Consider the following 12,717-nt stretch of genomic DNA (forward strand, 5'->3'; position numbering starts at 1 on the left):
CTGCCCTAAACATGTCTGCCTCATTGCCCACCACGCCCAAATAACGGTCACATGAAATAGAAACAATTCAATAGGTACCTACCCCCATTCCGGAAACTCCCGAAGTGCCACAAGTCCGCGGTTACGCCCATCCGGAAGGCGAGGCCTCGAGGCATGCGGGGCTCGCCTGGCCGCAGTCAGAAGGAGAGGCTGTTGGGCGGACGGCCCAGAAAACAGTGATGGCCTCTCCTTCTTTCCTCTTCTACTGCCCTGCAGGCCACGGGGGGGGGGGCTGTCTTGCCTCAGCCACCGACCACCCCCCCTCTCTTTCTCCCGCCTGATCCGGCCCGCAAAGAAGGCCGAAGCCGAAGCAAGGACAGCGGCGCTTACAGGTAGTCCCGCCACATGTCAACGCCTGGACAATTGCAGGTAGTCCCGCCACATGTCAACGCCTGGACAATTACAGGTAGTCCCGCCACATGTCAAAGGGAAGGGGGGGGGCTGTCTTGCCTCAGCCGCCGACCACCCCCCCCCCAATCTTCAATAGCCGGCACGGCCAATACCGAAGCGGCGGAGCCGAGGAACGGCGCGGGGTCGCTGGAAGGGGGAGGCGGCGCGAACGAGCCTCCCCCACCTCCCTTCAGGTGGAGGCTTCCAGCGACACCCCAATGCTCTTGCTTAAAGAGGGTCCACATCGAAAAGCGGTCTCTTGCCCGGGACGGGCACACGCCCCATGCCTCCTCTCCTCAACTTTGAAGATTCTATGAGAGCCGGGGGGCGCCCCGACCCCTCCGCATGGGTGCTCCCGTCCCCCTCACTGGAACCGCGACAGCGGCGCACTCCTGCCAGCGCCAGCCTCAGTTTGGAAATGGCTAAAACACCGCCAAGGTACAGACTTGTTCAGTTCCGGTGGAACGCCAGAGTCACCCGGTAGGAAAATTGTTGCCGCCCTCCCCACTCTTTGACTAAATGGTCCATATTGTTAGACTGTTACCACATTGCACAAAAACTTTTTGAACTGCCAACGGAAGGTTCTGGTCCAACCATGAGTCATTGAAGACATTCTGACTATACCGGAACCCGCCTGACCTCGCCCAAAATGGCGCCGCTACACGAAACGAAACTTTCGAACTCCCTGTTCACCCGGATTGCTCGAATATTGATGCTCTGAGATATGTATGTATTTTTGGACAATGAAAGTCGATAAGATGGATAGTGATTATGTGCTTAGAGAAGAAAAGCAATACCGATATTGATCATGTGTTTGGACAATGAACTGATTTAGGGTGGGTACTAATTATGAATGGGAACAATGAATTGGTGTAATTTAGACAGTGAACGAGCATCTGGATAATGAATTAATGAATTAATTGAAAAACTGAATTCTTGATATGCATCATGCCTGCTCTGTAGTAAAGTTCGATACGATTTTATTGCACTGCCGCACTTTATGCAATGAACTGCCATCAACTTCTTTCTTCCTATGTACAGTTCCAATCTGCTCCGTGACTGGTCCACTGGGTTGTAGGCCTGTATTATATACACCAGCACTTTTTATTAAAAGTATTTTGAAAAAGAAAGCATAGTTGTAGTGGTTGCATTAATGAGTTTTGAATGTATTACTACTGTGAGCAATGAGAAAGTATGATGAAGGCTGAAGGTTAAAAAGGACCCGATATTTAGCAGCTACATTATGTGTGACAGGCAGCCGGAAAAGTGTTTTAGACGCTTTTAAACGACACCACAGAAATGCCACCTGACCGCCACCCTTGCACGCAACCTAAAGGGGTCGCGACCAAGTAACCCATGTAGATATGCAGATCGTCAATGATTATCTATCTGACGCTACTGGTCCCTCTGGGCTTAAACGCCGAGATGGCAAAGAAATGCACTACGTGGAGATAGGTCGAGTATGTGGTAGGTAAAAACATTTCCGGATTACTGCATGCTGATGAGGTTTGAATGCTGCCCCCCACCCCTTCTTTCTCCTCCCTTCTGCAGGTCGCGTTGGAACATCGGCTGAAGTATGGGAGAACGATGATCGAACAACCGACGAAAAAGGGAAGGAGGGAATATGAGCATAGACCTTATGACGATAAGTTTTTAGAGACATAGACTTAAATATGACTGTTCCTCCATTAGAGCATAGCGACTGAGAAAATGGACTGACATAGAAACTCGACGGGTACTGTATGACGGAAATTGACTGGAAATTAGCACGTTAGAACAACTGGGAGGATGGACTGACATAGAGACTTGACGGGTACTGTATGACGAAAATTGACTTGAGATAACACGTTGAAGAATGTAACTAGACGTTTGACTAGGTAGGGAAAGGACAGAAGAAAAATGCAAGAGTTAGGGTTACCAAGGCTGCTGCCGTCTGGGAAGTTAGAAATGTTGCTGATGTTCAAAAATACTGCTCCCCCGCCCCTTCTCACATTATAGATCTAGCCAAGCTGTCCGACTGTTCTCCCGATCAATACTTGCCGTTGCCTCAGCCTGGAGAACTTCCTACCAAAGGAAGAAACTGAAAAATGATTTAAGATCCAACCATGGGTAAATAGTGCGACCAGGTTAATTTCTGATCAACTAATCGAGGTGTAAGTATTGGCAAATGAGAAGGCTCGAAGAAATAACAAACGAAAAGGGAAATGAGAGGAAAAGGAGGAAAAAGGTAAAAAGAGCTCAGCACGTAGATAAATAGGATACTAAAGATGCGCAGCATGCAGAAGTTCTGTTTGGCCAATAATTGTTTTATGTTTTGTCGTGAACTCTTTTGTATGTAACACATGTACTGTCTTCCCTTGTCTGAGTTTGTGTGTATGTAATGTACGGGTTTATGTCTTCCCTCTGTCTGCGTTTGCGTGTTACCTGACCTCTGTCGTTCTGTGTTGTGAGCACACTAAATGACCTATTTTTGTACACGTCTCTCTCTCTCTCTCTCTATCTCTCTCTCTCTCTCTCTCTCTCCCTCTCTCTACATGCCATACGTGTACCGAATGGCTCGTTTAGGTTGCGGACGACTCTCGCTCCCTACGAGAGTCCCCCTGTCCCACCCCTTTTGTATGGTAATATTGTGCCCCGTCGGCACCAGTCTGATTGGATACTTATTGAACGCGAAGGTGTTCAGCGAAATTGACCGAAACTAAAATGACTGTATTTCGCCATATTACTACCTCTCCTTTCTACAAAATGAATGAACTCGAATTGGCTGAGAAGGAAAGGACAGGTAAGACGACTAAGGTCCCCCAATTTGGCCTTTTATAGGGGAACTGTATGTCAATGGCACCTTATTTTTTTTTGTTCATTAGAGACAAGCGCCGAGGTCCAGATTGACCCCCAATGCCCAGATTGCCCCACCCCTTTGCACCCAAGCACGAATGCCCGAAGCGTCCCCGCCCCACTTGATTGACCCCAGCTACTGTCCCCGATATATATATATGATGACCATGAGTAACTGCAGCCCATCGAGAAAAACCTGTTTGACCGTGTCTTTCAATGATTGCACACCCCGCTCTGTTTGAAAGAGTTAGCAAGCTCTAAAGGGAAATGTAAGACTGTTAAAGCTCGGGTTAGAAGGACGAGTCTCCCCTGAATGTTGTCAATCTTGGGGTTTTTGATGAAATACGCAAGTGACAGGAGTCTGACCTCTGTCCATATATGTCATGAACGAACGCCGATTAGACTTGGTGCGAACGCAGTAGAAATACCCACCTACTTACTTCATGCTAATAGACTTCTGACTATGACCAATGAGCATAACGCCAGGTGCTAGGATTGCGAGTGGAATTCAAATGTAGAAATCTCTTCTCCTGCCAGTTCTCTAAAACTTGTTTTTACCCATTTAAAGATACTCAATCACCGGAGGAGAAGGGCCGGACGTGACGCACAGCCTGGTTGCAGATCATGAGACACATGCGACCTCGACCAAAGGTGGAGCCGCAGCACAACAAGAAACGAGACGAGGCAGCACTTTTAAAGGCGGTAAAAGAAAGGATGAAGGGCTGTCCTGAAGCTCTCTGTCCGCCAACCCACGTGTGCCTGGAGCCTCCGTCCCCCTTTTCAAGCCCGATTGATGGGCCTGCTTGCTTGTTATCCATTGCTCCCTTGGTCCCTTTGGTGTGTCCCAGGAAATCTGCCCCCACTCCGCCCTCTCACTCCCATCGACTATCGCAACAACACACCCTCTTTTCCACGCGACTCTCTGCTGAAAGGAAGAACAGCATCTAGATGGAAATGGGGTTACGCCACGGAAATATAGGTGCCAAGCTTAAGGCGCCACTAAAAGGATTGTTTAGGGAACAGGACTGTGGTCTAACAGCAGAGGACTGACCGCACCCTGCAACGCGTAAGGATAGAACCGAGCTGGACCTATAGCTCCACCGCCGGTGCTCAACAGCGCCAACGAAAGGACACGGACTAGAGCCTACCAGTGATGGCTCACTACTAAAAAGACACTGTGACGAAGAGATCTTATTGGACTGAATTCCTCCCTCAACTACTTGGTCAAAATGTTCATTGGTCACATTCGCTTTTGAAAGTCAGAAGCATTTATGCTATGTAGTACGTTTACAAATGCAATTTCCTATGTACTGCATTTTGCCAATCGCACCAACTGTTCATGATTTTTATGCAATATGTTAGTATTGACAAATGCTATTTCATCAACCACATGTTTATATGTACGCCCCTTAACTAGGAAGGATAGGAAAATGAACTTCATTGTTTATATGTACCCCCATCAACAACAAAAATGAACTCTGTTATGTAAAAAGGGGCGACTGTGGAAAATAGAAAAAATTGATGTACATAAGCAGCGTTCATTTCCCTTTTTCCCACTCCTCTCCCTGTATGCACCATGAATACCATAAAATATTGACCGTATCACTCCGCCAGTAAAAGCCCGTGCCCATATGTACATGACGGCCATTTTAGGCACCTTGGCCTCTTGCCCACTCATTAGAATCACTGGCTTCCCTCCTGCGCGCATTTGAGCACCCCCCCTCCCACTCTCACATGCATAGACCATGAAACCCAGCACTCTGCGCGACCCTGCTATGAAAGGCAACCCTCCTGCTTGACCCAGGCACCCCCCCCCCATCTCCCTCTTGAAGAGGCATCCTTCGCCTCAGCTGACATAGCCCCCCAGCTGTATCTGACTGCCCCTGTTCTCTCATGTACGGGTCATAAGATCTCTCTCTCTCTCCGTGCGACTCTGACCCTGCGCGCACCCTGACCCCCTCCTTCTCCCTCACATGGACAAGTCATAAACCTTCTCCTTCTGCAAAACCCTGTCCTTGGGAGTCACGGCCGCGCCTGACCAACACCTCCTTTCCTTCCGTGAATGCCCCTCTGTTGACAAGCCTTCCCTCCGCGCTCGATTGTCCACGCGGCATGAATACCACTCCTTTGATGACCCCTTCCCCCGAGTCCGACTGACCACACATGTCCGAGGCCATCGCCTAAGCCAGAGGATACCATTTACTGCACTTTATTGTATGAAGTCACTCCTCTTCAAAGGACCCACTATTGATCCTGGTCTCCCCACCCCCTGGGCTACGATCAGGCGCACACATCCTAATAATCAGCGGAACATTCAGCTGCGTCATTGCCCCCTCTCTTATCAGCAGGCCAAGGGTCCCTATTGTGAACACATGTGGGGTAGGATTGACACAAGGATTATGGGGTTATCTTTTCTTTGTTTCACAATGCTGTGACTGTAATGCCAAGTGTTTTGTAAGGTATAAAAGGCTGAGTCTCAGCTCACTTGTTAGAGCACCTCGAGACGATACCTTGTTGTCTGATCTGATGTGCTCTGCTCCGTCGGAATAAACTTCTGTTTCCTGCCTTCTGGTCTCCGGCGCCTGCCTCATTGCTTGGTAAATTTGAATGGTACAAGGGCGGTTAGCGCCGGGCAAATCTTGAGAAAGGTCCTAGCCCTACCTTTTTCCACATGCGGGTGCGGGGCTGCTCTGCTCCCAGAGCAGGGCAGGGGAGGATTGGTTTGCCCATTCCAAGTGCGCACAAATGCTTCGCCGGCCGTCTTGGGCACACGGTCGGTGTTGTAGGTGTCGATGTAGGCACACGAGAAGGGGTAGGTCGTTGGTGAGGTTCTTCAATGGCTAACCACACTGAAATTTGTTTGCATTTTTCTGAGTGTTTCTCTCAAGGAGATGACATCCCGCTCATTTGGTCAGTGATTTTGCATTCTGCAGGTACACTTCTAGGGTACTTAGGGTTTGGACATGCCTTGTTGCATCCTTGGTCCCAGACACTGTGTCGATTTGTTAGAAATTTTACGATCCTGAAGAATTGCCCTAGATCACATCTTGCTTAATTGTGGAACATCTGTTTGAGACAACCAAGGGGGATAGATCCAAGCATTTGCATATAATTAGAATCATGAGCCCCAATATAGCATACCTTGTCTCTGAAGGAGTCACTGATTGTGACAAATATTATGTCCACATTGTACACCATTTATGGTTAACAGTATCCTCTGCATTGCTCAAGCAGGGTTACTTGTCCTTTTCATACATACATTTAGGGACAAGTAAGTCATTCTTCAGAAGATTTTAAATGTGGATAAGGGGCACAATTCCATTGCAAATTTGAGAGGATCGGGGGGAAAAAATTGACCTGGCTATAGCAAAAACTCGATGGTTAATATATCTGATTATGATTGCAAATGTAAATTTGATCTCATCACTTTTATTTTGATTTTTTTCCCCATTGATTTTAAGGTTAGGATTTTTTTTTTACTCCTAATTTCTGGTGATATTTTTCACAGGCAAACAAAGCTAAGGAGTTCAGCTGTGAGCATGGAGAACTTGGCCTTATGTCCCTAATGTTATTTATGGACTATGTACCTGGAAAGGATGTTTAAGTGAGTTGAGGTTTTCTTAAACTTGATTATGAGACGTACCCGGGCAAGACATATTATTGGGTTTGTATTCAAGACAGATTTCCCTATAGAGGTCCAAGGCTATGTTTTCAGTCTGTACAGTCCATCAACACCATCTAGATTGGATCCTGTACTCTATTCCAAACAGCCTTTCCATTTGGTGATTAACCTATAGCAAACATTTCCATGTCCTTCAGTTTGCAGGTACCCTGGTGAGGAGGCCTGTTTCTTCTTTAGTCGTCCGTCCATGGATAGCCTTATGGAGATGACCCGGAGGAAAGTGTGCTATGTGTGGATTAATTTTTTCCTTTTCAAATGGACAGACGCTGCTCTCTCAGGAGATCGGCTGAGGAAGGGGGAGATGTGTTTAAATGGCCATCACTCCCATCATCATCAACATAAAATACTTTATTTTCGATTGCAAAGATCTTATAAAGTGCAAAGTGCTATAAAAAATAATACAAGCTATAAAAATAGCATGCAAAATACAGTATACAGCAATGGTTTAAAATTTACGAAATACGATATTCACCATTAATTACAAAGAATATACAGAATTAAAAGTCTATAAGAGAGCTCCGGATTTTACATTTAAAAAATTTGGGAGACTATGTAATACATTTAGAGCGTTTGATCCATAGTGCATACCAAAGTCTGGCCGGACCAAATACCACTACCCTAGGTGTATTGGTGGCTAGTATTCTCATAGCCTCCAAGTACTGCCCCGGTCCTACCAGTCTACATAATGGCACAATCCACTTAGCCCTCAGATTTGTGTAATAAGGTAAAAAAAAACAACTGGTGGACTATTGGTCCTGGACAAACATTACATGCCGGACACTGGCCGTCTACGGAGGCAATGCTACACCACTTTTTACAGAATAATTTAGTTGGCAGGGTTTTAAAACGGTATTGAATAAATAATTTCCCCGCCTGAGGAGGAACAATTTCATCAATGATTTCTCCATATAACGGAGCAAATTTTAAATTCGTAAATTCATGGGTCAAGGTGCCCACCCGTTTCGCTGCCTCCTTCTCCATAATGCCGTCCCAGTAGTTATTTTTTTACCCTGTACTTTGGAATAAGGCCACGTTTTTCTGGGGTGGTCCAGTACTCCTCTATCCCAGAATCTTTAGTAGATTCTTCAGACAGCTAAACCATGGGATGGGGTTAACCTGGGATCGCTTTAGGAGGTCTATCATCCCTGCACTATATGGTGTGAGCTCATTTATCGACCCCAGGTGTTGCCAGAACATTAGCTGCTTGTAGCCCAACTTATTCTGTACCGTTTTCTGATCCAGGTCCAGGAACACGGGGAACAGGGGTTTGCTAATCGGAAGGTTTGGCATTGATCGAATGAACCTGTTTTCTATTGAGACAAGAGAGTTTATATTTCCTATACCCCACAATTCAGCCCCACAGAGGGTTCCCCCCGATATTTTAGTATTGTAGATCTTTAGGGCTGGACCCACTTCCTAGACACTTTGTTTATGCATCTTTTCTAGGTGTGTGACTTGTTGGATTAAGGATGCTTGTGCCTTTTCGATTTGTGGTGCCCAACTTAAATTTGTGGTTACATGAATACCTAAATAATCAAATGCAAAAACTTGCTCAAGGGGGCATTCTCCTACATACATTTGCCTCTAAGTGCCTTGAAGTTCCGCCCGAGAATATCATATATTTTGTGTATGCCTCATTTAATGCCAGAACAGCACTTCTGTGCTGTTTAACCAATCGCACAGCTTTGGGTGAAGCGATTCACAAATCCTTGCACAGTTTTGAAAGCGTTTATATTCTTTTAATTTTAACAATTCATCCAGTTTCACTTTGCTGTTTTTGTTCTGATAAGACTGCCCAAAAATACCCATTGCTTCACATGAGGCGGTTGTGCCCATCCAAGCCTCTTACCACTTCGCGTACGGGACATTAAATTCATGTGTTAGAGCAGATGTTTTAATCCCAATACATTTCGTGCCCTCATTTTTAGCCCTTCTTCGGGGGAAACTGTTCAAGTTAAAAAATTATATAAAGCCTATGTTAGTCAACCATACTACGACAATGACATATTTTATAATAACTGCACGTTGCGTGTTTAATCAAATCCATGCTCTGTCCTAAACATCAAAAGTAAAACCACCAAATACCCTATATGGTGTTTCTAACCTTGCCGAAAGTTCACTGGGCGCAGTAACCACCCCCACTCCATCCTTGATATTAAACCTGCCATTATGACCGCGCCGTTATAATGGCATGTTGAATAACATAGGCTTTATATCAGTTTAAAATGTTATCCCCCACCTATATACCTTTATATCAGTTTAAAATGTTATCCCCCACCTATATACCTTTATATCAGTTTAAAATGTTATCCCCCACCTATATACCTTTATATCAGTTTAAAATGTTATCCCCCACCTATATACCTTTATATCAGTTTAAAATGTTATCCCCCCACCTAACTTGTGCATTGTTTGAGGAGTGCAATTGTATTAGATTTTCTAATCGATTACACGGCAACCCCATTTCGGCCAACACTCTCCACAGGTTTGCGCGAGCGGGAACAAATCAAATGCGGTCCATAAGTCCACAAAGGCTACATGCAGTTTGCTACCCCTAATACTAACCTCCCTCCAGTAGATACATAAAAAACTAAAAAACCTGGCCCAACGTGCTAATGTTCGCGCGGAAGCCTGCTCGGAAGTCGCTCCAAATATGCTGCTCTGAATTCCAATCCTGGACTTGTCGCAACATTTGTTTGCAGAATTGTTTTTGCAATGAATCAATTAAACTTATAGGACTATAGTTGGCTGGGTTAGCTCTATGGGATTACTGTGAAATTACAAGCGCTTCCTGCTTCAGGCACCTCGGAAATGGGGAATAAAGTACCCCTTGTTGTTATAGCACCGACTGCTGTATGTTGTGCCTTTGTTCCGGGACCTTTTCCTGGTAAACGAGATTTCCAAGTTTGACAGGGAGGATTTGTAACTGGAAATCAATTCAGTATTACCGCAGGAAAACAAAAAAAATCAGTATTACACTTCCACTGTCAGAGGAAGCAACCTCGCGTCCGTCTTGTGCTCAGACACAGGTCTGAGGGTTCCAGATAGAACCCTTTGGCCTGAGCACTTCCGGTTCACGCAAGCACACACGCACTGCATGCCAAACGTCATGAGCATTCATGCACACCTATTGGAAGCAGTGCTCGAACTCCCTTGTCTCTGGCCTCAAACCAATCTTCCAGTCAGCAGAAGAAGCTTCAGCTATTCTGAAACATTCCATCATCTGCCCCCTGCTCTCAGAGGAGCCCACTGGCTGCCATGGAGCACTAGGATCACCTCCAGACTCTTCTGAATTGCTTTTAAAGCAGTTCTTGTGACTACCTCTTTACCTTGTTCTTCAGCCTAGCCAGATTAACCTTTAAAGAAAGGATTGAGACATTGAGGTTCAATTCAGCATCCGCTTCAAGGGGCTGCAAGATGAGCCTGGAAGGCCATTCCATCCAGCATTAGAATCCACCCCACCCTTCTCTTCATGGAGCAACCAAAGATGCTTCACTTTCTTCCTTGAGAAATCCAGAAGCCGCCTTTGCCCCGTCTCTGTTATGTTCTGACTGCGCCTCTCCCGGTCTAACCTTATGTTACAGCTGCTATCCACACTCTTACTTTCTGACTGCTCGTCTCCTGCCCTAACCTTGCTTTATGCCTGCTAGCCACACTCTGTTACCTTCTACCTGCTTCTCTCTGGGTCCATCCTTACTTTACACCTGCTATCCACACTCTTACCTTCTGACTGCTGCTCTCCTGCCCTAACCTTGTGTTATGCCTGCTATCCACACTCTGTTACCTTCTGCCTGCTTCTCTCCGGGTCCATCTTTCCTTTACGCCTGCTGTCCACACTCTGTTACCTTCTACGTGCCCCTCTCCTGGTCTAACCCTACGTAATGCCAGTTAGCCACGCTCTGTCACCTTCTGCCTGCTTCTCTTCTGGTCTAAGCTTACGTTATTCCTGCCATCAACATTCTGTTACCTTCTGCTTGCTCCTCTACAGGGCTATCCTTACTTTACGCCTGCTATCCACACTTGGTTACCTTCTGCCTACAACCTGGGCCCGAAGGTATCAGAGCGCTTTACATGAGCACCAGTCGTGTTACAGACGGACACATTAATTTTTTGTGAGGCCTGGGGAGATTAAGAGATTTGCCCAGAATCACAGGATGTTGAGCGACCCTGCTGAGACTCAAACCCAGTTCCCCAGTTTCGAGGTCGACCGCCCTAGCCGTTAAACCACATCCTCTCACCTTTACGCCTGTTAGCCACACTCGGTTACCTCCTGCCTGCTCTTCTCCTGGACTATCCTTACTTTACCCTGCTATCCACAGTATTACCTTCTGCCTGCTCTTCTCTTGACCTAGCTTTACTTTACTCCTACTATCCACACTCTCTTACGCCCCTCTAGTTCTCACTCCTGGCAGTGTTATCTATAGTGGGCACTGGTATTTTTAAAGCACCTAAAAAACCGTATAAAATCATTTAATAAAATCAAGAGAAATAAAATGACAATGAGGCAGGGTAGTGTGAAGACCGAGGCCCCCTGCCCACCTCTCCCTGTCTACAGGAGCCAAGCTTTAAATGTTGAATGTTTGTTTGAAAATACAGCATAGTGTAAATCAGCCCTGCCTTTTATCACAAATAAATTCACTTATAATGTGCATGTCACATTCTTTTACTATTCATTGAAAGAATTAAATAAAGAAAAATCTTCCCATCTTTCATTTCCATCTTATTTACACTTGCTGGACCAACCAAGCGTGTGCTGTCTCTGTGAACATGAGTTCTTAGCCAATCAGACACAAGTTCTGTGCCACATAACCACTAGACTGCTACAATGGTTAACATTCCTAAACCAGGAAATACAAGACTAAATCCAGCCTTCACGGCCTATCAGACTCCAGAATGCACCAGGGAGCATTTGTACCACCAGCACACACACACACGTATATTTAGTGGGGCACACTCACCCCAGAATGGTTGACAAGCCAGGACTTACTGATGGTCGCCTAGGTGACATGGGGATACATGCAAATGATATGGAGGGGCAGTGGCGTGTACCCCAGGTGACCGCTAAACCATCCACTTACTTAGGACTTCTATAGCTCGTCCCATGCTGAGAACAGGAAACACAGGCCAGAAAGAGTGAAGGTTGGGAACATGTTTGCAAGAGGCTTGAGACTGAATGTCCCAATCCTGCAGGTCCCCACATGTTGTTTCCTGCAGGCCTTTCCACCCTCGCCCTGGAACAGAGAGTGCTCATTGTGCCTCCCAGATGACAGGTGCTTTCGGTTTTCCTGTTACGACTTGTTTCCCAAAGGTGGTATTTCTTCTCCCAGCTTCCTAGTTTCACTCTAGTTGGCTTCTCCCTGCACCACTTCTTCGCGGCTCTTCCATCTGAGAGGTGCTGTCAAGCTCCAGAGCCCTAAGGAAGAGGAACTATGAAGACTCTACTGGCAATGGCATTCCTTTCCATCCTCCGTGTCGCAGGTAAGGAGCTTCTTCCAGATCCTGTCGCCTCTGGTGAAGACCCCCTATCGCTCCATCACTGAGCCGACACGGTGAATGTTGATTTTCTTTAATACAGTGCTAATTACCAGTTTTTCCAAGAGTTTTCCATATTAATACATTGGGAAAAGAAATAAAGTGTGTTTGTTGAAAGAGAGAGAAGAATAATTAATGGACCGGCACCCCAGTTCCATGGTCCGCAACACATCCAGTAGACCATGGGGTTGACTTCAAGTTTAGGTAGTGAGATTTCTGTTCTGCAATGGAACAGGTTT

At 46.1% G+C, this 12,717-nt stretch overlaps 1 protein-coding gene across 1 annotated transcript in view; it reads left to right on the forward strand.

Annotated features, from left to right (window-relative positions):
• Nucleotides 1-12,267: 12,267 nt before the first annotated feature.
• Nucleotides 12,268-12,717, forward strand: part of LOC147700958 (urokinase plasminogen activator surface receptor-like) — a 54,233-nt gene continuing 53,783 nt past the window's right edge. The window contains exon 1 of the mRNA XM_086929789.1: nt 12,268-12,424. Within this exon, the coding sequence (XP_086785915.1) occupies nt 12,376-12,424 (49 nt within the window). The 5' untranslated portion in view covers nt 12,268-12,375. The remainder of the gene's footprint in view (nt 12,425-12,717) is intronic.

This window comes from Lissotriton vulgaris, chromosome 7 (genome assembly GCF_964263255.1).
Source record: "Lissotriton vulgaris chromosome 7, aLisVul1.2, whole genome shotgun sequence".
NCBI classification, from domain to species: domain Eukaryota; kingdom Metazoa; phylum Chordata; class Amphibia; order Caudata; family Salamandridae; genus Lissotriton; species Lissotriton vulgaris.